A 24,280-nucleotide genomic window follows, 5' to 3' on the forward strand; every position below is an offset into this window, starting at 1 on the left:
CTCACGTACGGCTCAGCCCACAAATTACCAACCATCGAGTCGCCTACGCTCTCCATCGCTTGCCGAGCATGAACTGTGGTGAGAGAGAGGCTCCTAACGAGCTTCTTGTCTCTGTCGGCCGAATTTTGAGCTTCCAGAACCCAGTTATTGTAGTCGGACCAAAAAAATACGGGGTATCATTGTGATGGACTGTCTGTAGCACCTGAACCTTTCTGGTCATCCTGGCCATTATTCCCGTCCTCTCCTCCCCATCTATCCCATGAATCAGCTTCTTTGCCTGCCAGCTTCCCCAACTCGCCCGTGCAATAGCTGTTCTTGACAAACGAATGGCAGCACGCATAGCCCCACTTGAAGTCGGACCACCAGCTTCCCCAAACGGAAGTGTGATTGTTGATGAAGACGTCTTCGGGATATTTCGACTTGGCCGCCTTCCGTGGCGCGCCCTTGATGAGACCGGCCTCGTCGTACTCGACAAAGGTCTCGGACTCGGTGATGGCCGCTCTTAGCGCCTCGGGCACGGTCGGCTGCTCGCCGTACTGACTCGCGAGCATCTCGGCCCGTTTCCTCCGCTTCGCCTCCCGCTCCTCGCTCTCCTTCTTCCGCCGGAACTCGCCAGCGGTCGGGTTCGCCTGGAGATGCATCGAGGTGTCGCCTGTCCTCTCCTGCGCCTCCCACGCGTACCGTTGCGCCTTCTCAAACTCGGCTGCCTCGCCTGACGCGCGGAGGAAGGCCTCTTCGGCGAACAGCTTAGCGGATTTGTCTCCTATCGCGCCGCCGTCCACGAGCGCCCGCTTCTTGGGGTTGTACTTGGCCGAGTCCGAGTCCAGGTTCAGGAGGTACTTTGCTGTGTCTTCCCGTATTCTCATCGACTGCTTTACCGTCTTGTCTTTGCCCAGCTCGGACTCCTCGGCGTATTTGAACCCTTCCTCGTACACGTCTTCGCCTTCGGTCTTGTCGCCGTTCTGGCCCTGCAGCTTCCGCCGCGCGTCCTCAATCATGTTGTACTCCTCCACCACTTCGCGGTACTGCTTGGGGTCATACGACGCCCAGATGTCTCGTTTCGCCTCGTACCCCAAACTCACGTCCCGGACGGTCCGGTCGGCCTGGATGTCCTTGCCCGTGAACTTGGCGCCGACCTTGCGCGGGCGCTCGAGACATTCCTTCTTCTTGTGGCCCATGGCGCCGCAGTTCTCGCACGCGCCCTTGACCCACTTGGTGCGCGCCGGGCCGGTCTTCCTGCCTCCGCGCTCGATGGTGAAGTTCTCGTCCTCATGCGGGGCGCGGGAGCGCTGGTGCTGCAGCGAGTCGTCATGGTCGTCGAGGCCGCTGACGTAGAAGGGCTGCTTGCTGATGTAGGCGGGGATGTAGATGTTGTCTTCTTTGCGCGCGGCGCCAGCGCCGGATCCGCTGTCTGTGCTGGCGCCGGCCGCTGGTGCCGGCGCTGGCCGTCTTGGAGGAGGAGGAGGCATGGTGGGTCGGCCGCTACCTACGACGCCGTTCACGCGTGTAGCGGGAGTGGGATAGGGTGGGTGGGTTGAAGCCGAGATGGTCAGCAGGGTGTTCGGGCCCATGGGAGGCGAAGTCCAGGATATCTAACTGAGCCCTAACCCTTAATTCCAGGTTACAGCAGGGGGGGAGACCCGTGGCTACCCCAGAATTACGTCCGTTTACAGTGTTTATACAGTACGGATCCGTACACCTCCGAACCCAAGGGAATCTCGGAGGGCCGATGACATTCAGGCGCTTTGATTTTTGCTTTCAGCTGCAAGTGACAGTGATGTCTTTTCGCCTTCCAGTGTAGCTCTCGGTGTAACTTCCGCGGTGGTTTCCACGTGCTTTGGCGATTTGTGCTCCACTGCAGCGCGACTGCACGCTTGGTAACCTCAAGCCAGCTCGAAAACGCGTTGCCGCGTTGCCGTAGCCTGGAAGTTGATGAGAAAACAAAGAGCTGCGTGTCAATCTCACCACTCGTTGCTGCATCCCGGCTAGAATATCCTGGCCATCCCTTACATGCGGGTATATTCACGCTCTTGCATGCCTACCCACCAAGTATACGGCCGTACACGAAAGATGACTGTCTGCTCCCGCGACCGGCCGGCCGACAAGGTGACCTCGACAACACACCATCGACACCAACGCGATGGACGTGTTCCGCGTCCGACTGAACTGCATAGACCATTACCAAGCCGCGCCGACTCGATATGATCCGCCGCTGCGCAGAGATGCGCACCTCACGGAGGCTGCCAAGCAGCCCAAGGTCCCTGTCATTCGCGTCTTCGGATCGACCGAGACCGGGCAGAAGGTGTGCGCTCACATCCATGGGGCCTTCCCTTACCTGTACATCGAGTATGGCGGACCCCTGGACAAAGCCACAGGTGAGCCCGCTCTTCAACTTCCGTTATCTGTCGGCTGTTTCAGCTGGCATGGGTCGATCGCCCCTACTTACACGCCACACAGTCTCCGAGTACATCTACCGGCTGCATTTGTCGATTGACCACGCTCTGGCCGTGAGCTACCGCAGGGACCAGTACCGCGATCGCCAGAGTTTTGTCGCTCGCATCACCCTCGTCAAAGGCGTGCCCTTCTACGGCTTCTACGTTGGTTACCGCTTTTACCTGAAGATCTACATGCTCAACCCGGTCGTCATGACCCGTCTGGCCGATCTGCTGCAGCAAGGTCTCATCATGGGCCGCAAGTTCCAGCCCTACGAGGCTCATCTGCAGTATCTGCTGCAATTCATGACCGATTACAACTTGTACGGCTGTGACTACCTCGATGCCGGCAAAGTGAGGTTTCGGGCCCCTGTCCCGGACCCTGCTGGGCCGGATGAGGCACCGCGGATTTGGGACAGCAACACAATCCCCCCCGAGAGCATCACGGATGAATATGGCCTCCCACGAGTCAGCCATTGCTCCATTGAGGTGGACATCTGTGTCCAGGACATCTTGAATCGCAAGGCCGTGAAGGAACGACGATTGCATCACGACTTTGTCGAACGCACACATCCCATCCCACCTGATTTGAAGCTTGTCCACAGCATGGCCGGGTTGTGGAGAGATGAGACCAAGCGAAGGAAAAGGCGTATGCTCAAGTCCGACGCTGGCGACAGCCCGTTTCCCAAGGAGGCCTTGGTTTCCATGTCTGCGGATCTCCGGGCTTCCCAACCACCGGGCTGGATCCACGAGGAAGAGTACCGGGAGCAGGTCCGGCTGTTGATCGAACAGGAGAGCATGCAAGATGGTGCAGAGCTTACCTTTTCCAACTACATCGAGCCGGATCCGAACGGAGAGTCCGTGCGGACAGCCCTCCAGTCCGTTGAGGATTTGTTTCCCGAGAACCTGCTACCAGCCTTGGGTCTCGAGCAGCAACTGGTTTCGGAGCCTTCAAATGTGGCCAGCAGTATACAAGTCGATGAGAAGGGGATTCTTGAGCTCGAGGTTTCCGAGGAAGAGGAACAGCTTTCCCCTGATGATTCAGACGATGATTTGAATTCAGACGAAGTCTTGAACCAGAACGGAGCCGCAGCTGGTGTAAGGGGCCAGTTGGTGCAAAAACAACCCCCTACTCACCCGGTCGTCAGTGGAGCAGAACCTCCCGCCGACGCCTATTCAGATGAGCAGCCGCGGAAGCTAGTTGCTGATCTCAAGCGGACAATAAATGGCCTTCGCGGCGGTTTTGGCGTCAGCGGCCTGCGCTCTGGCAAGAGACCGTCCATCCCTCTGCCCGCTTCACTCTGCTCTGAGGCGGCGTTTTTGGCGCTCACATCAAAACCCAATGTGGATACTCAGCCTTCCGAGACTGCGGAACTCAATGACCTAAAGCGCCCGGCACCCGCCCCCGAGACCGATGTGCCTTCTAAGAGACCGAAGCGCGATCCTCAGAGCCCAGCTTCCGGGTCAGCGCGTGCCGAGCCCGCCCCCCTCAACTCGGATCGGCCCGCCAGCGAGTCGACGGCGGGCGAGCAGAAGAGTACGCCTACCAGACCACCGCAGTCATTGTCGCAACGAAGAAAGGCTGTTTCAAAGGGGAGCTCCGCAAAGCTGGTTGGGAACCAAACCCTCAGCTTTCCTGTTGTCAAGGATGCCCACGACCCCGACACAGTTCTGAGGCTCACCCAGCGGAGCGCTTCTCAGCGGAGCGACGGTGGCGCGAGGGGTGGCACGGCGAGAAAGCAAGTGTCCTTCGATCCCTTGGTTTCCGTTCAGGAAGTGAATCTTGGTTCCAAAACAACATCCACGTCTCGAACGACGGAGTCTCCGCCGCCAAAGTGGCCTCCCACACCCAGGAGGGCGGATCTTCACTGGAATGGCCACACCACGATGTTCCTAGTCAACAGCAAGCCACCGTCCGTGCAAGATGTGCGCTCAACTTTGCAGGCTTACGGGCTCCCTGATGTCCTCTACCAGGACTGTTTTTACAGCAACGACAATGACGTGCCGCCACGGCCGAGGGAATATGCGGGGAGGGAATATCGACTTGACGGCAACACGGTGCCGTACCTTCCTGACTTTGACCCGTCGGGTCAGTCACCGGCCGCGTTTGGTGTAAAACCGGAGCAAGCCCCAGATCTATCGGAGCTGGAGTCGGCCTACGAAAAGCAGCAAACTCAGTGCACCCTACGAAGCTGGGAGATCGCCGAGCCGCCGCCCACATTTGCAGAAGTGAGCAGGTGGTGGACCCAGAAGAAGAAAGGAAAGGCTCACAAGACTAGCTCTGTCCGACTTCCGCCTGGGACACAAGGACCAAAGACGGAGTTCTCTCAGATCGCTGGGCCAACGCCGAAGAACACGCATGGCTTCAAGTACTCGCAGAAACAGAAGTCCACCAGCGTGCAGCACGAAGCACAATACATGAGCACCATGAGCCTGGAAATCCACGTCAACACAAGAGGAAAGCTTGTCCCAAACCCCGAGGAAGATGAAGTCCAGTGCATCTTCTGGTGCCTGAGATCTGACGAGATGTGTCTGTACGGCAGCCAGTCTACCGATGACACCATATCCGGGGTGATCGTCCTGTCGGAAGACGGCTCCCGTGCCCGTCAGATACGCAGCCAGACCTCTGTGGAAGTGGTGGAAGAGACTTCGGAGCTGGACCTCATGACCAAAATGGTCGATATAGTGCGGGCCCATGACCCGGACATTCTTACCGGTTACGAGGTCCACGGCAGCTCCTGGGGCTATTTGATTGAGCGGGCCATGCACAAGTACGACTACGACTTGTGCAATGAGTTCTCTCGGATGAAGTCTGCGTCTTTTGGCAGGTCCGGCAGGGAGGCCGACCGCTGGGGTTTCCAGAAGACATCCATGCTCCACGTGACGGGCAGGCACGTCATCAATGTCTGGAGGGCTATGCGCGGCGAGCTCAATCTCCTCCAGTACAGCATGGAAAACGTCGTTTGGCATCTGCTGCATCGCCGCATTCCGCATTACTCGTGGCGGACGTTGACGGACTGGTACTTGAGTGGACGGCCTGGGGACCTCAGCAAAGTCCTCCGCTATTATCTCAGGAGAACGCGCCTGGACATTGAGATATTGGAGGCGAACGAGCTGATCCCGCGAACGAGCGAGCAGGCCAGGCTCCTCGGCGTGGATTTCTTCTCAGTCTTCTCGAGGGGCTCGCAGTTCAAAGTCGAGTCCATCATGTTCCGGATCGCCAAGCCCGAGAACTTTCTCTTGATCTCACCCAGCAGAAAGCAGGTTGGCGCGCAGAATGCCCTGGAGTGCCTGCCGCTGGTGATGGAGCCGCAGAGTGCCTTTTACACCAGCCCGGTATTGGTGCTTGACTTCCAGAGCCTGTACCCCAGCGTCATGATTGCATACAACTATTGCTATTCGACATGCCTTGGCCGCATCGTCAGCTGGCGCGGCACGAACAAGCTGGGCTTCACCGAGTACAAGCGGAGGGAAGGTCTGCTGCGGCTCCTGAAAGATTACATCAACATTGCCCCGAACGGCATCATGTACACCAAGCCGGAGATCCGGAAGTCTCTACTCGCGAAGATGCTCACCGAGATCCTCGAGACTCGGGTGATGGTCAAGAGCGGCATGAAGGAGGACAAGGACGACAAGACTCTGCAGAAGCTTCTCCACAACCGGCAGCTGGCTCTCAAGCTGCTTGCCAACGTCACATACGGGTACACATCGGCCTCGTTTTCGGGCAGAATGCCCTGCTCCGAAATCGCCGACAGCATCGTGCAGACGGGGCGCGAGACTCTCGAGAGAGCGATCGCCTACATACACTCGGTCGAGCGCTGGAATGCCGAGGTGGTCTACGGCGACACGGACAGCCTTTTCGTCTACCTCAAGGGCCGCACGCGGGAGCAGGCGTTCGAGATCGGTGCCGAGATGGCCGAAGAAATTACCAAGATGAACCCGCGGCCGGTGAAGCTGAAGTTCGAAAAGGTGTACCACCCATGCGTCCTGCTGGCCAAGAAGCGCTACGTGGGCTACAAGTACGAAAGCCGCGAGCAGACCGTGCCAGAGTTTGACGCGAAGGGCATCGAGACTGTCCGGCGCGACGGGACACCGGCTGATCAGAAGATCGAGGAGAAGGCGCTCAAGATCTTGTTCGAGACGGCCGATCTCAGCCAAGTCAAGGAGTACTTCCAGTCGCAGTGCTCCAAAATTATGCGCGGGTCCGTCTCAGTCCAGGACTTTTGCTTTGCGAGGGAGGTCAAGCTCGGCACCTACAGCGGCAAAGGCCCAGGCCCTCCGGGGGCGCTGATCAGCACCAAGCGCATGCTCGAAGATGCCCGGGCAGAGCCGCAGTATGGCGAGCGCGTTCCCTACGTCGTCATCTCGGGCGCACCGGGCGCGCGCCTGATCGACCGGTGTGTTTCCCCGGAGGACCTGCTCAACAACCCGCACGCGTCGCTGGACGCCGAATACTACATCTCCAAGAACATCATCCCCCCGCTCGAGCGCATCTTCAACCTCGTCGGCGCCAACGTGCGCGCCTGGTACGACGAGATGCCCAAGGTCCAACACGTCCGCCGCCTCGAGACGACCTCGGCGCTGTCGGCTCTCACAGCCCTCGCCGCCAACAGCAGCAACAACAACAACAACACGACGAACAAAAAGACTCTCGAGTTCTTCATGAACTCGGCCTCGTGCATAGCCTGCGGCGTGAAGATGGCCAAGCCCCCCATCGCCGCCGCCGCCGCCGCCGCCGATGCTCACGATGATCATCATCTCCGCCCCCTGTGCAGCCGGTGCGCCTCGGACCCGGCCACGACCATGGCGCAGCTGCAGGCGCGGCTGAACGCCGAAGAGCGCAAGTACGCCGACGTGGTGCGGGTGTGCCAGAGCTGCGCCGGGTTCGCGCCGCTCGAGCGCGACGTGCCGTGCGACAGCCGGGACTGCCCGGTGTTCTACACGCGCGTGAAGCAGCGGGCGCGGGTCGCGGCCGATCGGGCGGTTGTTGTGCCGCTTCTGAGGGCGTTGGGGGCGGAGGGAAGAGGGAACGGGGGGTTGGATTGGTGAATGAATTGGGCCAGGGACCGTGATTTTTTGGAGGCGAAGATTGGTTGTCGCGGAGCAAGCGATGCGGTTGGGTTAGGGGGGTTATCGCTCGGTGTCAGGTAATGACCAGGAGTTGGGTATGTGTACGGAATATGTATATGACTGCATGGTTGATGAATTGCATGAGCAGCGCATTGGGGATGGAGCCAGATTACGATGAATTCATTGACCTTACTGAGATGGTTCTGTTGGAGAATACAAAGTAGTTACGGCGTACTGTACAAGACGGGTCGTGAAGGTTTCGAGATTCTGCTCGCATTCTCTCGTTACTCAACAACTTCTTTTCTCGCTTCCCAACCCAGCTTCTCCTTTTCTTCAAGAGCTACCTCGGTAGGTATCACTCGCGGATGATTAGACAGAAAGGGAGGGTATGGAAGGAAGGTGATTTAGCATGAAATGCGAACACGGCGTGAGGTGTTATGATGAGAGGGCGGTATGAAAATGTTTCTTCGCAGCCACGGCAGGAAGCAAAAAAGGGGGGTGCACTTGGGAACAGGTCCGCTCCTGCCTCCCAACAGCGAAAAGGATGTAAAATCGCACTCAGCCTCCCCATTCGAGACTCGCGGAGTCTGAGGGATGAGCCAGCGGAAGCTGAGGAATGAACCAGCAGAAGCGAGAAGACCAATCATCTACCGGAAAGCAGCCTTGCTGCCACAGCACTTCGGAAGGGTAAGCGGCCGCGAGACATTCCTTGGACGGCTGCATCTGTGCCTTGACAGGGAGAGCAGGCAGATTGGTTGGCGCCGCTCGATCGGCGCTCCGCTCCGCCTTGATCTCTTTATTAAGCGCTTGTGTGCGTTACTGTCTAACCATCAGTTCCACGCAATTTCTTGTTGACGTTCGACACGACACGAAGAATGTGCATTTGGTGGGCGGGGAACTCCAACTGAAGAATGATCTCGTGCTAGTTACACGGCGACGGGCGCTTGCTCCCCGAGGTCGGGCAGTCACAGGAAAACGACAATACGCCGAGCTGTTAGTTGGAGAGATTGAGGGTTTGTCGCTTATTCGGCCGGGAACACATGTGAATACCCGCATCTCGAGCTCGGAACGGTCGACGTACTCAGTATTGAATGTACACCGAGGCGGGTCTGCATCTGAAGAGCACGCAGTGAGTGCACGAGAAGTTGCCGCAACTATTCCGTACACAGTGGGTCATTCAGGCTTGGAGAAATGACCTTGTCGCCTGAATCCGACACGGCAGGCCGCAGTGGAAACGGGCAAGATTGGGGACCCAAGCCCCGAGCTGACCAGAGCCTGGCGAGAGTCCTTACATCTCCGGAGAGTGGATCTCGATGACCTCATTTCGAACAACGGTCCCTCTCGTTTTGTCGGGGCTCTTCGCTTCTGTCCACACTGCGACGTCAGCATGGGTGGGAACCGCGGAGACCCAGCCAGGCTGTGTAGCGTACACGTAGTGCACTTCGTCGTATCTTGCAAAGGTTGCCTCCGGAGTAATCCGTACACGAGCGGTATTGCGCGGTTAGGTGCCGCAGTCGGCCGTCGTTAGTGGGACACAGGACGCCCGCACCTATTCCATACAATTGACAGCAGCGGGAATGAAGGTTGTCCACTCTCTACGGGATACATACGGTCCCAATGAGTTGCAGAGGTTAATCAAGCTGGCACCTTAGCTGGCGGTCGCATTGTGTATGGTTACCGTGCAGGTTCAGTACGTGAAACAGGAAACGTCATGTCGTGTTGTGTAAGTTACCGTACTGCGGAAGTGGAGAGCCAAGGCATCGAATGGCGCAGCGCTCATCAAAGGGCAGATTCCAGTGTTCCACGTTCCAGAAGGACCCCGGAAGCAACAGCTGTGGGTGAGATGGCGTCTTGGCGGGTGGGGTTGCTTGGTATTGCTGCCTGAGGCTGAAAGGATTGCAGGGGCCCACAACGGCGACGACGAGACCGAATTAATCTCCCTTGCGCGCGCCAGCGAGCGCTCCCTCTGTTCCCCTGGACTGGACCGTCGGACTCAGTTCGCCCCTCAATCTCGAGAAGATCCAGCAGATTCCTGCCCTCCTCGCTGCTGGATTCCACTTTCTTCCCCCATTGTACTTGTCGCCGCCGCTCTTCGGTTATTTTCTCCTTCAATAATCTTCGTTTCAGCAGCCCGCGCTTGCTCGGTCCACGGCTGACACGGCTTTGCGCGCTGCTGTCTTTTTTTCTGTTTTCGGCCACTTTTGTTTGGAGTCGTGTGATTTGCTGGCTCTGGGGTGGCGCGTCAAATTCAATCCACCTGAGCACCACCTCTTTGGCTCGCACCCGCCGCCTGCGGTTTGTCCGCGAAGTCAACAACCACCACAGGGGAGGGGTCGCGTAAATCCCCGAACCTCAAACAACTCCTGGCACAACAACTTGGTCGGCCAACTCGACGCCGCCGCTTCGCTCTCTCGCTTGTTCTTCCTTCGTTTACTTGCGCATAATCAGTACTTCTAATTCTCGTTGTTTGTTTGCTTTCTTTGCTTGCGGCCTTTTCTTGTTCTTCTTCAGATAACACAACAAAACTCTCTTTTGGTTTTCCTTTATCTTGTTGTTGGCAAAGGCGGACCGACGTCCCTCCACATGTTTGACCCCGCGCGCTAAAGGCACGTTGCAAGCTGCCACCTGCACCTCTACAAGCGGACACACCTTCGTCCGCAGGCTGATGCCGCTGGAGATCCATTAGCGCGCCGTTGACCTTGTCGACCTGCTTGCCTGGCCCGAGTCCTGTTCGGCCACATCTCGCCGACGATGACGACATCCCTCGGGTTCGATAAGCCCGTTGCGGCCTCGGCCGCCGGGGACGCCTCCGATCCCTTTCTGGCGAGCCCTTCGGGACCGACCCACCTGCGGCACTCCAATTTCGACACCCAGCTCTTCGCCCTTGCCCCTGGCTCCTCCGCCGAGCAGGTGAAGCGCGCGATCGAGGCGCATCTGCGGGACACGGAGCGGCGGATGGAGGAGGCGGGAAAGCTGGGCACCGCTCTCGTTCAGCAGCAGAAGCAGCTCACCGAGAAGTTACGGGAGGTGGAGCAGCTGCAGTCCGAGGCTGAGCTCAGTCCGGAACTGCGACAGCGACTCATTGAGATCGAAAAGGACTACAACGAGGTGGCCAGGGAGAGCGCTCGAGCCCTGCTTCCCAAGCAGAGGGTGCCCAGTAATGAGGCCCAAGGCTCTCCGTTCTCTCCGGACAAAGCTGCCAGCAGGGTAGGTCTTACCGCTCCCCCCTCTTTCTATCAATGTCCGGGGCTGATGGCACCTCTTCAAGCGTTCTGTGAGTCCGTCCAAGTTCGAGAGTCTTGCTGCACCATCCCCGACCAAGTTCGGCATCCCAAACCGCAAAATACGCAATCAGCCGGCAAGTCGGGTGCACGATATCGAGTTCGCAGCCGAGATCAGCACCTCCCTGATCGCCCAGGTTCGGAACCTGCAGGCCTTGCTTTCCGAGAGGGAAGAAGAGCTTAAGGAGGTCAAGTCGGAAAGATCGAGACTGGAGATTGAAGTCGAGGGATTTCAGCAGCGCCTGAAGAGCCTGGACGAGAGCGAGAGTCGATACAAGGACGAGAACTGGAACCTCGAGACCCAGATTCACGAGCTGATTGCGGCCCAAAAGGAGGCGGCCGAGCGCGAGAAGAAGCTCACGCAAGCGCTCAACGTTATCCAGGCGGAGAGAAACGCCGCTCAGAGGGAGCTGGAAGAGGTCAAGGACAGCTTGGCAAGGCAGGACGAGAAGCACTCTGCAGAGATCAAGAACCTCGAGATCGAGCTCGGCACAAGTCGCCGGTCCGCCGTGCTCTTTGAGACCGAGCGCTCGGCCCTGCAGCGGAAGGTCGATGAGCTCACCGGCCAGAACCAGGAGCTGGCCAAGGCCTTCTCCGCCCTCCAGCGCGGACGGGCGCTCGACCGTGAGGCCCCCCACGGGGGAAGCGAGGAGGATTCCAACTCAGCTCCTGATCATAACACGCCCGAGCACTCGCCGCCCCCGTCGCCGATGAAGCCGACCCCTCGTCACTCCGCGCTGGAATCTGAAACGCTCAAGACGTCGCTCGGCCACGCTCAGCGTACCATCCAGACTCTCCGGACCAACATCCATCGCGAAAAGACGGAGAAGCTGGAGCTAAAACGCATGCTCCAAGATGCCCGGGACGAGATTGAGAAGCTCAGGAGTGACCCGCACCCTCAGCCCAAGAGAATCCGAAAGGCCGAGCTGCGCGAGTCCAAGAAGCCTTCCTTCAAGCTGAACCGGCTGGGCGTTCCACGATCGAGTAGGACCGAAGTGGTCGAGGATCCGGATTGGGAGGACCAGTCGGAAGGGCCGTCTCCTCGTGCCCTTTCGCATCGCGGCTCCGTCTTGCGCCTTTCCGGCGATGCTGGCGCCCAACGCCCTCTGGATTCGAACAGCGACCAGTTCGAGACGGCCCACGAAACCAGTGACGCGGCCTTTGAGACTGCCCATGAGCGAGCGACGGAAACCGAAGATTTCCAGACCGGTATCGAGGACATGTCAGACGACGACGACGACGCCGCGACGGAGACGGAGGCTGGCCCGTCCCGAGGGGCTCACTCGATCAAGCGCCCTCCGCCTCTGCCCCCGCACCAGTCCAGCAACCAGTACTCGTTCGACAGCACCGCCTCGACCTCGAGCGACGAAGATGACCATCCGGTTGGCTCAGAGATGAAGACGCCGACAGCGGGACCGAGAATCCGCATGCGCGTGAGCCGCGGCTCCCTGGGCCGTCGTTCTCGGCAATTCAGCGAAGAACCTGCCGTGCCGAGCAGTCCTGTGAGTATCCCGGCCCACAGCACCTCGGCGGCGTCTGGTGGGCAGAGCCTCTTCGCCGAGTTGAACAACGTCGACAATAGCGATGACGACTCGTGCGCCGGGGCTGCTACTCCTGGTCGGAGAAGCATTCGGTCTGCCACGCCTGCGACCCCCCGTAGCGTTGTTTCCCGCCGTCATTCGCCGCCTCCGAGGGTGCCAGCATTACCTAGGATCATGGTTGACAGCGGCGTGATGACGGAGCCCGTGGACATTCGGCCTGTCTCTGCCATCACTGACGGAGAGGACCTCCCCGAGGACGGCGTCAATTCCGTTTCACGCCCCCCCAGCATCGTCTTCCCGGCGCGACCGTTGTCGATGGAATCTGTGATCGGGCCCCGCGGCTTGGGAGATGAGCTGAGGGATGAAGAACCGTCCAAACCTCTGGCTGCTGTCCCTTATAATGATGCTAGTGTTCAATCAGACTGGGAGAGCGGCACCACGCTGGATCAACTGGCTTCACCGCCCTCAGCGCCATCGGTCCTCCCGACTCTGCCGGCATTGAGCATCTCTTCCGTTCACGCGGAGTCCATTGAGCCACAGTCAGAGCCTGACTCGTCTCCAAGCCCGCCGTCACTAAAATTGTCGTCGATCCTCTCTGAACAAACCGAGCCGGTGGCGGAGCAAGTGGAACTTCCAGTACTCACCATGCCTCCTCCGATTTCCGAGGACATTGAGCCCGTCTCACAACCGGAGCCGCCGCAGCCAGAGCCGCCGAGGCTTAGTGCGATCCTCTCTCAGAACATTGAGCCTGTGTCCGAGCCGGAACCATCCCTGCCGGAGCCGCCAACACTCAGTGTGCCTATGGTTCTCTCCCAAGAGATCGAGCCAGCGCCATTGTCGCCGGTAGCTCTGTCGTTCTCGGCTGTCACTTCGGAGCAAGTCGAGCCGGTTGCTGACCCTGCGACTGCCCCTCCATCGCCAATTGCGCTCTCATGCCCGCCTATTCGTTGCGAAGAGGTCGAGCCGGTTGAGCTCCCTGCACCTATCATTGACGAGCGCACAGAGTCCGATGTGGGTGTTCCTTCTAGCGTGAGTCTGTCCTTCTCGCCTATCGCATCGGAGCACGTTGAGCCCCAGAGCGAGGAGCCTATTCCGCCCGTCAAGCTGTCATTTGCGCCCATCAACGTTCAAGAGGTGGAGCCCCTTCAAGAAGCCGAGACAGAGGCGCCTCCTCTGGCTCTCGCCTCCATCCAGACGTTGGACGTGGCGCCCCGCGAAGCCCCAGCGCCTCCTCTGGCTCTCGCCTCCATCCAGACTTTGGATGTGGCACCCCGCGAAGCCCCAGCGCCTCCTCTCTCCGTCTCGTCGGCCCAGTCCTGGAGCATTGAGCCGCTGGATACCCCACCAGCCGTGCCACCCGCCCTGTCCCTTTCGGGCATCGAGACCCAAAGCGTTGAACCCCTTCTGGCCGACAACGTCGGGGTCGCACCTGTGCTGGGAGTCTCGGGCATCCAATCATGGCATACGGAACCAGCAGAACCTCGCAGCCCCAAGCGGAATGCATTCATCATACCGCGCGACGTGGAAGGCGCAGTCAATGGTGCACAGTCCCCTCCTCGGACTCCTCCCGCCGATGCTGCGCCTGGTCCGAAGAAGGTCGTAGCAACCACAGACCAGGGTGCTCAAACCGCATTAACATCCCAGGCAATCGAGGAGATGCTAAGAGTGCAGACCGAGCCCTCGGGCCCCGCCGATCTGGAGCGAAGAAACTCCCTAGGCAGCATGGGCACTCCCTCGACTGTGAGAATCCATCGGCCGCGTCAAGTTAGTGTCGACGGCTCTATGCGGGCGAAAGGCAAGATGGCCGATGCAGGTGCCGACGGGCTTGAAAGTTCTGTTCCCCGCAGACCTGGCAGTTCTGCGAGCGCAATGACCTCTCTTGGCGAAGTTCCACCCCTTCCTCCAAACCACAAGGAGGTTATCGAGGCAGCGAGGAGCGGTTCGTCGCAGGGCGGCCCAGGAACTATCGGCCTCATGGGTCCTCCCTTGGTCCCTGCTTCTGCTCTGAGGGCGCAGAACCAGTCTCTCAGGCCGCGCACTCCGACAGGCGCGAGGCGACCCACTTCTCCGGTGTCTCATGCTTCTGGTCGCGGGACGCCGACACCCCGCGCTGCCGGAAGACCCGGCGCTCCTTTTGGGACAGCCGATGTGCACGAAGTACAATCGCTCTCAAAAGCAACTCTGCGCAGCCGAAAATCGTCGATCTCGTCGTTCACGTCCGAGGTCGATACTCGGTTCAACTTGCACCAGGGAGGTGGCTTTGAGTCTCAGGGCTTTGGACCAAACACCGATCCTCGCATGATCCAGGCAATCACGCAGACCATGATTGGCGAGTATCTGTGGAAGTACACGCGCAAGGCCGGCCGAGGGGAGATGTCGGAGAAGAGGCATCGCAGGTACTTCTGGGTCCACCCGTACACTCGGACTCTCTACTGGAGCGACCGTGATCCTTCGACCGCTGGGCGTTCCGAGTTGAGAGCCAAGAGCGTCCAGATTGAGGCTGTCCGGGTTGTAGCGGATGACAACCCCATGCCTCCGGGGCTGCACCAGAAGAGTCTGGTCATTGTGTCGCCGGGTCGAAGCGTTAAGTTTACCTGCACAACTGGCCAGCGACACGAGACCTGGTTCAACGCGTTGTCCTATCTGCTGCTTCGCACGGCTAGCGAGGGGCAGACGGACGCCGAGGAGATGGCCGGCAACATTACCAGGGAAGATGTTGAGGAATTCAACCCCTCGTTCGGAAGGCGCCAGGCCAATGGCAACCGGACAGCTCCCTCTCCCTCGCTGTCGTCATACAACTCGCGGACAGTCCGAGATTCCCCGCCGATGGACATCTCGATGAGCATTCCCACATTGACTCCAACGCGCTCCAAAGCTTCGCACAACCGCGCGTCCTTTGGCACTCTCAGCAGAATCAGCGGGTATCTGAAGGACAATAAGCTGTCGGGGACTTTTGGGAGCATCCGGAGCCGCAGTGCTCAAGGGCACTATTCGTCACAAGGGGTCTATGAGGCCAGCGAAGTGCCGGACAGCGCTGAGGATCTCAGGCGGATGATCGAAAGACAGGACCGCGAGGCCGATCGTATCGAGAACGTCCGAGCATGCTGCGACGGTAAGTTTTTGGCTCGCTCTCTGGAGAGAGACACTGAGGGCTATGCGAACGCAGATGGGCTAATTCTCTTGACAGGCAAGCACGATGTCGGCACCCTCACTAATAGTGCGAAACGGGGCCGTCATTCTGTTGCAGGCTTCCGCTCGCCTACGCCAGGTCCTTCAACATCGCCGACCCCCGTTGGAACTGTCAGATCCCGGGCATGAATGCTTCGGCCCGTGCTTGCTCTCTGGGTCTCCTTGGAATATTCAATTGCGGCGTCTCTATCCGACAAGGCTAGCGCATATCATTCCTTTCTCGTCGATCGCTACAAGAACCGTTTTCTTTTTTCTGTTGCATTGGGGCTTCTGTGATGCATACAGCGGCCATAACACCAGGGATTTTCATGACGTTGATGATTCTCTTTGTATTCTCTCCTCACAATCACACGTCGTCTGTACCACCACCAAACGCTCTTCGAAGCAAAGCCACTTTGGCCGCCGCTAATCCACGCGACAGTCTTCTCAAGGACGCACGCAGTATCACCTAAAGGGCGTGCCATTTGTTCATCCCACTCCGTCCTGCTATACTCAGATGGTGTTTTACGCGTCTTCTCTCCGTATCGGCGGGCATGGCGTTGTTGGAGCATACTGGGTCTGCTGGCGCGGGTGTTGTCTTGAGCTGTCTCGGCGTGTCAGAACCCTTCTCCCAGCTCTTGGGTGGTGTTCCTTGGTGGTTCAAGGACGCTTCCCGTCTCAGCCTGTGAAGGCTAGAAGCTTGGGAGGGGAAAAGAGGAAACGCGATGAAGCATCCTTGTATGGGCGAGGCGAGGGGTGGTGGGGTTTTGAACTGGTTAGCCGTCTGGGAAGCCCAGGGGGAGAACATGTGAAGAGACTGGTATCCTACACAGCGGGCAGGACGTGAGATAGCATTGCCGAATGAGAAAACTAAATTGGAAAACTGTCGCGAACGATGCGTGCCGTGGCACAAAGTTTTACTGTGTAGATGTGGCGGCTGCTCTGGCTCCGTCTTTGTCAGCGTCTCTGATGTTCCAGAACATCTCTCGGCGTGTCTGCCGTGGCGAAAGTTAGGGAGTTCGTGGAGCCGAAGATGACATAACCCGATCTATAATTCTCAAACACATCCCATCGGTTTTCCAAATCAAACTTCCGCGACAGCACCACTGCACCGCAATTGCAGAGCAACATGGCAGATGCAGGAACGACAGCCGGCGGTGCATCAACAGCACCAGCCGCTCCGGTTGCCATCTTCAAAAAGCGCGGCGCCAAAGGCAAGGCAAACATCAGGAAACGGCCGGCAACACCACCGCCTGCGGCCGACAGCGATGACTCGGATTTCTCGTCATCGGAGGACGAGGCCGGCCAGAGAATCAAGCGCAGGAAGCGCAACCCTGGCGCGGTAGTCGCCTCGTCCAAAGACAGCGCCGCGCCCGGCGCTCGCGACGCCGACTTGTCGGCCACGGTCTACGAAGCCGACCGCACCCTGCCCCTCGACAGCGGCAAGCGCGAAGCGACCAAGCAAAGCAACTGGTACGATGAAGACGCCGCCGACGCCCGATCCTCGCGGAACCTGCTCGGCTCGACACGCGCGATGCCCAACAAGGCCAAGGACCCTGCCGACGCGAGCAGCAGCAGCAAGGACAGCAGCGCAGCCCCGGACGGCACGTACAAGGGCCTGGCCAACCAGGCGAGCTACATCCAGCGCAACCCCAACGCGCCGCCGCGCGTCGTGGGGCCGATCAAGGCGCCAACCAACATCCGCACCATCACCATCACCGACATGGCGCCGGACGTGTGCAAGGACTACAAGCAGACAGGGTTTTGCGGCTTCGGCGACACGTGCAAGTTCCTGCACGCGCGCGAGGACTATGCGCACGGGTGGCAGCTCGACCGCGAGTGGGAGAACGTGACCAAGGGCAAGAAGGTGCTGGGCGGGACGGTGGTGGCCAGCGTCGACAGGAAACTCGCTGGCCGCGGCGGCGGCGGAGACGGCGGCGGGGAAAGAGACGAGGACGAGGAAGAGGCGGCCATGCTGGAGAACATACCGTTTGCGTGCATCATCTGTCGGGGGCCGTACAAGGCGCCGATTGTCACGCGGTGTGGGCATTACTTCTGCGAGAGCTGCGCGCTGAACAGGTATCGGAGGGATCCGAGCTGTGCGGCGTGCGGCGCGGGCACGAACGGAGTGTTCAACGCGGCTAAGAGGTTACAGAAGCTGTTGGATAAGAAGCGAGAACGGGTGGCCAGGAAGCGGCAGGAGGCGAGAGAGGCGGGCGAGGAGGTCAGCGACGAGGAGGAGCAGGAGGAACCAGAGAGTTAATAAATAGATCCCCGATCTTTCTCGTGGTCAATCTGTGGTTGTCTGTACTCCGCCTATCCCGCCTTCCCCCTTGCTTCCAGAATGCGCCCATAACTCCGTTTGTCAAGCACCCGTCGCGTCCCAATCTATCCATCTGAGAAAGGTGCAAAAGTGCACCCGGACCAACTACAGTACACCGGAGAGAACGAGCAGAAACCAACATCCACGACTCAGACACCCATCGTAAAATCATGCTCGATGCCAGGCGTCACGCTGGCGATAAACTGTGTTCCGTGGTGTTAGTTTACAAGCTACTCGCTCAAGCCAGGAGCAACCGGGGGGAAAAAGTACCTTCAAGAACACGACGAGATACTGGTCCACCCGGATTGCCGGCTCCTGGTCTGCAACGTCGTGCTGCACATCCTCCCACTCGTCGTTGTTATCGCCGGATGAGCCTGTGCCGCTAACGCTGAGGTGGCCAATCTCGGCCTCCAGACCCTCGAGGCCCTGGCCACTGCCTTCTGCAAGGCCGGCCTTCCGCTTCTCGCTCCGCAATTTGAGCGCCGCGTCAGCGCGGTCGAGCAGGGTCTTCATAACGGAGGCGTGCTTGCACGGGTGTATGCTGGCCATCTTGACGGGGTTTGCGAAGAATGGGAAGTCTTCCAACGTCACCGTCTTGTCCTTGTAGTCGCCAACGATATCCTCCATCATCAGGTGGGGGGGCAGCGGCTCGCCGTTCGGCTGATAGCCCGACATGTACATCCGGGGAGTTCTGTACCACGGCGAGTACATGATGTAGAGAGAGTACGTCCGTCGTCCGCTGGAGAACGATTGCACGTAAGCATGGAGCCCGTATGAAAAAAACAAAGGCAGACCGCGACGGCTCACCTGTTCTTGCCATCGCCCTCCGCATCCCGGATGATGGCCTCGTCGTCCTCCTCGTCCTCCATGTCCGGGATGTCGTCATCCTCGATCACCTCCCTGTCGCCAACGTTCCCAGCATCGTCCACGGTTCGCACTTCTCGGACCTTGAGCGGCTGGGAGCTCGTCAGGCCGCCGGTCCGCAGCCACCCGTCATCGTCGCTGTTCTTGCCTCCCTCCACCACGGACTCCTCATGGCCCGCATCGCCCGCAAAGTCGTCGTTCAGACGGCGATGGCACGGGACGTGCCGGGTGACCAAGTACTGCTTCCCCGGCGGCAGGTGGCTGATGCGTTTGCTCGGCGTCTCGGCGTCGGCCCACGACCAGGACGGGAACTTGAAGACCAGGTAGTCGCCCGCGGCGAGGAACTCCTCTGGCGTGATCTCGCCTGTGCTGCGAAATGTCGAGGTGTGGTTTGCAGGCGTGTACCTGTCGCGCAGGCTATTTACCGTGGAGTAGAGGATGTTCATGGCGGGTGCTGCAAAGAGCGCGGGGCAAGTGTGGGGTGAGCTGTATTGCGTGAACGCGCGCGCAGGATCGATCGCAGCGCCTATGTATGTGCGAGGTCGGCAGGATCCGTAAGTTGGCAAGTCGTACGCAGAACAGAAGGTCAAAGACAGGATGGAGGGCGTATGAGACGGAGAGAACAGCAAGAGAACCGTCAAATGATGAGTCCAAGTTCCGCGTGACGGCCGCGGCGGACTGGGCAGCCTAGCAGTGACGAGCGGGCGGAGCTTGGGCCCCGCTTTCACTACCTGTAGGCAACTCTTATCTTATCTTCTTGGCAGCTGACCGGCCCACAACGGTCTGAATGTTAGCGGAGCCTGGTGAGAGCGCTCATTGGCGGACCCAAACAGTCCACGCCGGCCAAGACGGGCGCGGTGCGGCTTCCCAAGAAAGGGTGACGACGGCAGAGGCGACAGCTGTTCCACGGCGTCGTGTACATTACTGCGTGCACATCCTATAGTCTACACCAACTATTTTCCTGCCATTACGCGTTCACACTCGTTCTCTCTTGGCTTGCTTTTGTGCTTGGCCCCAAACCTGGCTGCCGACTACCTCCGACTTCCGCCGCCCGGCGCCGACCCGGTCTGGTCCGTGATTTGACTTGTCCTTCGGCTTCTGTTGCCGTGTCGCATCCTTCCCGAAAGAACCCCTCTGATTCGCAAGTCCGCCGAGCGACGCGGCAGCATTCGATAGGCGCGCCCAGCATGGCCACAATACGCAGCCTCGACCATACCAAGTGCGCCGGGCCCTGACCTCCCATCTCCTGCCCCAAGCATCGCCGTCGCGCAGACTGACGAGACATGCCGCGCAGATCCGAGGCCGAGCTGGCCATCAACATCAAAAAGGCGACGAGCCCCGAGGAGACTGCTCCGAAGCGGAAGCATGTTCGAAGCTGCATCGTCTACACATGGGACCACAAGTCCTCCCAGTCCTTTTGGGCTGGTCTCAAGGTCCAGCCCATCTTGGCCGACGAAGTCCAGACGTTCAAGGCCCTGATCATGGTCCACAAGGTCCTTCAGGAGGGACACCCCGTGACCCTAAGGGAGGCGATGGCGAATCGGGGGTGGATCGATAGCTTGAATCGCGGAATGATAGGCGAGGGCGTGCGCGGCTACGGCCCCCTGATCAAGGAATATGTCTACTACCTGCTTGCCAAGCTCTCGTTCCACAAGCAGCACCCCGAGTTCAACGGCACATTCGAATATGAGGAGTACATCAGCCTCAAGGCGATAAACGACCCCAACGAGGGCTACGAGACCATCACCGACCTCATGACGCTGCAAGATAAGATCGACCAGTTTCAGAAGCTAATCTTCTCCCACTTCCGCAATGTGGGCAACAACGAATGCCGGATATCCGCTCTCGTGCCCCTTGTCACGGAGAGCTATGGCATCTACAAGTTCATCACGAGCATGCTCAGAGCCATGCATTCCAGTACGTCCCCCATGCTGCTCCCCCTGTGCTGTCTGTTTCCCGCCTAACCGTGCCCAGCCACCGGCGACAACGACGCCTTGGAGCCCCTCCGTCAGCGATACGACGCCCAGCATTACCGCCTGGTCAAGTTTTACTACGAATGCTCGAATCTGCGGTACCTCACGAGCCTCATCACCATCCCAAAGCTCCCGCAGGATCCGCCAAACTTGCTGGCGGACGACGACACCGCGCCGGCTCTTCCCGCACGCCCCAAGCAGGAGATCGAGAAGCAGCCAACTCCGCCTCCCGCGCCGAAATCGGACGAACCGGACGAGATCACCGAATTCTGGAAGAGCGAGATTGACCGGCAAAACCGGGAATTCGAGGAGCAGCAACGCGTATTAGAGGCCCAGCAGCAGGCCGCGCTTCTTGCCCAGCAACAGGCGCAGCTTCAGGCGCAGCGCGAATTCGAAGAACAGCAGCGCCGGTTGCTGGAGCAGCAGCAGCGCGAGCAAGAGGCGCTGAGGGCTCAGCAGGCGCAGTGGCAGACCCAGGGACGGCTGGCCGAGCTCGAGCAAGAAAACCTCAACGCGCGCGCGCAGTATGAGCGCGACCAGCTCATGCTTCAGCAGTACGACCAGCGGGTAAAGGCCCTCGAGGGTGAGCTGCAGCAGATACAAAGCAACTATGGCCAGCAAATAGCGAGCAAGGACGACCAGATCCGAGCTCTGCAGGAGCAGGTCAACACCTGGAGGACCAAGTACGAGGCGCTCGCCAAGCTGTACTCTCAGCTCCGCCACGAGCACCTTGACCTGCTCCAGAAATTCAAGGCGGTGCAGCTCAAGGCTGCGTCTGCGCAGGAGGCCATTGATCGGCGAGAGAAGCTGGAGCGTGAGATCAAGACCAAGAACCTCGAGCTCGCCGACATGATCCGGGAGCGGGATCGGGCTTTGCATGAGAAGGACAGACTGCAGGGCTCCAACAAGGACGAGGTCGAGAAGCTTAAGCGAGAGCTGCGGATGGCGCTTGATCGCGCCGACAACCTCGAGCGCAGCAAGGGTAATGAGCTCTCGGCCATGCTTTCCAAGTACAACCGCGAAGTGGCAGACCTGGAGGAGGCATTGCGCAACAAGTCCCGCGCGCTCGAGGAGGCCCAGGCCAAATTGAGGGATGGCAACTCGGACCTCGAGGCCCTTCTCCGCGAGAAAGAGGAGGAGCTGGAGGTTTACAAGGCCGGCATGGACCAGACCCTGATCGAGCTCAACGAGCTCAAGAACAACCAGGGCACCACAGAACAGGTGCTCGACGGACAGATCGATGCCTTGGTCCTCGCGCAGCTGGCCAAGATCAACGAAATCATCGACTCGGTGCTCCAGGCCGGCGTGCAGCGCGTCGACGATGCCATGTACGAGCTTGATTCTACCATGCAAGCCGGCAACCAGAGTGCCTCGCCGTCTTACGTACTGTCGCAGATCGAAAAGGCGTCGGCCAGCGCCACCGAATTCGCCACGTCCTTCAACAACTTCATCGCGGACGGCCCCAACAGCACCCCTGCGGATCTGATCAAGAACGTCAACATCTTTGCCGGCGCCATTGCCGATGTCTGCGGCAATACGAAGGGTCTCACGCGCCTCGCCACCGACGAGAAGATGAGCGACTCTCTGATCAATGGTGCCCGCCAGTCGGCGCATGCGACGGTGAAGTTCTTCCGCAGCCTGCTGAGCTTTAGGTTGGAGGGCATGGAGCCGCTGCAGAAGACCGACGTGGTCATCAACAGCAACCACGACGTGCAGATGAACCTGCAGCGGCTCAACAAGGCCGTTGAAGCCTTTGCGCCGGGCTATGGCAAGCTCGCTGCCAAGGGTGACCTGGGCGAGATCGTGGACAAAGAATTGAGCAAGGCGGCCGACGCCATCGAGGCAGCGGTTGCTCGCCTGAACAAGCTCAAGAGCAAGCCTCGCGACGGCTACTCGACCTACGAGCTTCGGGTGCACGACTCGATTCTGGACGCTGCCATGGCCATCACCACCGCCATTGCCCAGCTCATCAAGGCAGCCACCATCGCGCAGCAAGAGATCGTACAAGCCGGGCGGGGTTCGTCGTCGCGCACGGCATTCTACAAGAAGAACAACCGGTGGACAGAAGGTCTCATCTCGGCCGCGAAGGCGGTCGCGTCGTCGACCAACACGCTCATCGAGACGGCCGACGGCGTGCTCTCCAACCGCAACACCCCCGAGCAGCTCATTGTGGCATCCAACGACGTGGCCGCGTCGACGGCCCAGCTCGTGGCCGCCAGCCGCGTCAAGGCCGGCTTCATGAGCAAGAGCCAGGAGAACCTGGAGCAAGCGAGCAAGGCGGTCGGCGCCGCTTGCCGCGCTCTCGTCCGCCAGGTGCAGGACATGATCAAGGACCGGAACGCCGAGGAGGAGCAGGTCGATTACTCGAAGCTCGGCCAGCACGAGTTCAAGGTGCGCGAGATGGAGCAGCAGGTATGTAGCCTTCGATTTTCCTCTATATCCATTCCTCTCTTCCCCCCACATCCTCCCTTCCTTCCTTCTCTTGGTCGCACAAGATCCCTCGCTCACGGTTCCTTCCGCAATGCAGGTCGAGATCCTTCAGCTCGAGAACGCTTTGGCTGCTGCCCGTCACCGGCTGGGCGAGATGCGCAAGATCTCGTATCGGGAAGAGTAGCGGCATCAAGTTGCAGAAAGTGTGCGCCTATTGTTCGGTTATCGCGTTGGGGTGGATAGCCAGGGACAAAATTTGCTTCCGACGCTCTCTTTTCGGCTGTATTTTACTCTGAGCAAATCTTTGGGAAAAATCGTTGAGCGTGCCTTTGAGCGCATCGCGTCGCGTGTGCTTCATGTGGACGAGTTCCTCTGCCTTCTTATAAACCAGTTCCTCCATGCAGCTCTCCGGAGGGTTCCCTGCAGTAATTGTGCAACACGTGATCTAATTAGCTACCTTACTCATCAGCATTCGATATGGACGGGTCCATGGTCCAGGGTCCAGGTTCCTTTTTACACTGCATGCAAGGGATGGGTTCGATGGATTGCCACCTTTCGACACCACCACGCCTCGACGGAAGAGCTGCTTCTTCCCGGGGACCCCGTGGGTGGTTTCCTGCCCTGCATCCCGACACCGCCGGCCTTCGCGGATTTTACATTAAGCCAATGGAAAAGCCAATGGAAATGCGGGGTTGGGCAGGCGTGCATGTCCTTGCATCCCTAGACCGCCAGCTACGGTTACCGCCTGCCGCAGGGGGGCGACGCCCAAGTACCGCGTTCGCAAATCTGGCACGGTACGCTATGCGTGTTGTTCCCTGCTCTGGCGTCCCCCGTGGTCAATGTTTGCTGCGGCCGAGCCAGTCAGCTGGCAGACACTGCAGAAGACCAGCAAACACACCGCCGTTAGCCCTAAGCCCTAACTAACCCTGCCATTCTGTACGGATAGCCCACACCAAAGCGCAGAACAACAGCAATGTAGCAAAAGAAAAAAAAAAACAGGTCCGATTGAATGTGTCAGCGTTTCTCACCCCCCGCGCTCCCCAGCCATGAGCGTTGCATAATTTTTCATGCTGTGACACCCAGGGCGCTCCACGTAACACCCCCGCAGCGCAGTCCCACCCGAGTGCGGCTGATTCCTTCCTAAATTGGGGTTGGGACCGGGCAGGGATCGCCGTGCATTAGCGAGTGGAACCTTGCA

The 24,280-nt window shown here is 59.3% G+C and overlaps 6 protein-coding genes across 6 annotated transcripts; 4 read left to right on the forward strand and 2 right to left on the reverse strand.

The window, feature by feature from the left end:
* Window positions 1–20: 20 nt before the first annotated feature.
* Window positions 21–1,657, reverse strand: THITE_2111492 (uncharacterized protein). The gene has a single exon (XM_003651294.1). The coding sequence runs from the start codon at window positions 1,467–1,469 to the stop codon at window positions 177–179; it is 1,293 nt and encodes a 430-aa protein (XP_003651342.1). The 5' UTR covers window positions 1,470–1,657; the 3' UTR covers window positions 21–176.
* A 314-nt stretch (window positions 1,658–1,971) lies between these two features.
* Window positions 1,972–7,789, forward strand: THITE_2111493 (uncharacterized protein). The gene is made up of 2 exons (XM_003651295.1): window positions 1,972–2,375; window positions 2,458–7,789. Exons 1-2 carry the CDS (start codon window positions 2,141–2,143, stop codon window positions 7,479–7,481), a joined length of 5,259 nt encoding a protein of 1,752 aa, XP_003651343.1. The 5' UTR covers window positions 1,972–2,140; the 3' UTR covers window positions 7,482–7,789.
* A 2,259-nt stretch (window positions 7,790–10,048) lies between these two features.
* THITE_2111495 (uncharacterized protein) lies at window positions 10,049–15,826 on the forward strand. The gene is made up of 3 exons (XM_003651296.1): window positions 10,049–10,709; window positions 10,771–15,436; window positions 15,512–15,826. The coding sequence occupies exons 1-3, from the start codon at window positions 10,254–10,256 to the stop codon at window positions 15,640–15,642; spliced, it is 5,253 nt and encodes a 1,750-aa protein (XP_003651344.1). The 5' UTR covers window positions 10,049–10,253; the 3' UTR covers window positions 15,643–15,826.
* A 719-nt stretch (window positions 15,827–16,545) lies between these two features.
* On the forward strand, window positions 16,546–17,870 carry THITE_2111496 (uncharacterized protein). Its single transcript, XM_003651297.1, has one exon. The coding sequence runs from the start codon at window positions 16,622–16,624 to the stop codon at window positions 17,753–17,755; it is 1,134 nt and encodes a 377-aa protein (XP_003651345.1). The 5' UTR covers window positions 16,546–16,621; the 3' UTR covers window positions 17,756–17,870.
* On the reverse strand, window positions 17,860–19,419 carry THITE_2111497 (uncharacterized protein). Its single transcript, XM_003651298.1, has 3 exons — window positions 18,623–19,419; window positions 18,086–18,554; window positions 17,860–18,018 (listed from the first exon to the last, which is right to left on the reverse strand). The coding sequence occupies exons 1-3, from the start codon at window positions 19,123–19,125 to the stop codon at window positions 17,965–17,967; spliced, it is 1,026 nt and encodes a 341-aa protein (XP_003651346.1). The 5' UTR covers window positions 19,126–19,419; the 3' UTR covers window positions 17,860–17,964.
* Window positions 19,420–19,511: 92 nt separating this feature from the next.
* On the forward strand, window positions 19,512–23,600 carry THITE_2111501 (uncharacterized protein). Its single transcript, XM_003651299.1, has 4 exons — window positions 19,512–19,898; window positions 19,974–20,596; window positions 20,654–23,064; window positions 23,180–23,600. Exons 1-4 carry the CDS (start codon window positions 19,867–19,869, stop codon window positions 23,264–23,266), a joined length of 3,153 nt encoding a protein of 1,050 aa, XP_003651347.1. The 5' UTR covers window positions 19,512–19,866; the 3' UTR covers window positions 23,267–23,600.
* The last annotated feature ends 680 nt before the right edge of the window (window positions 23,601–24,280 follow it).

Source organism: Thermothielavioides terrestris, chromosome 2 (assembly GCF_000226115.1).
Source record: "Thermothielavioides terrestris NRRL 8126 chromosome 2, complete sequence".
Lineage (NCBI taxonomy): Eukaryota > Fungi > Ascomycota > Sordariomycetes > Sordariales > Chaetomiaceae > Thermothielavioides > Thermothielavioides terrestris.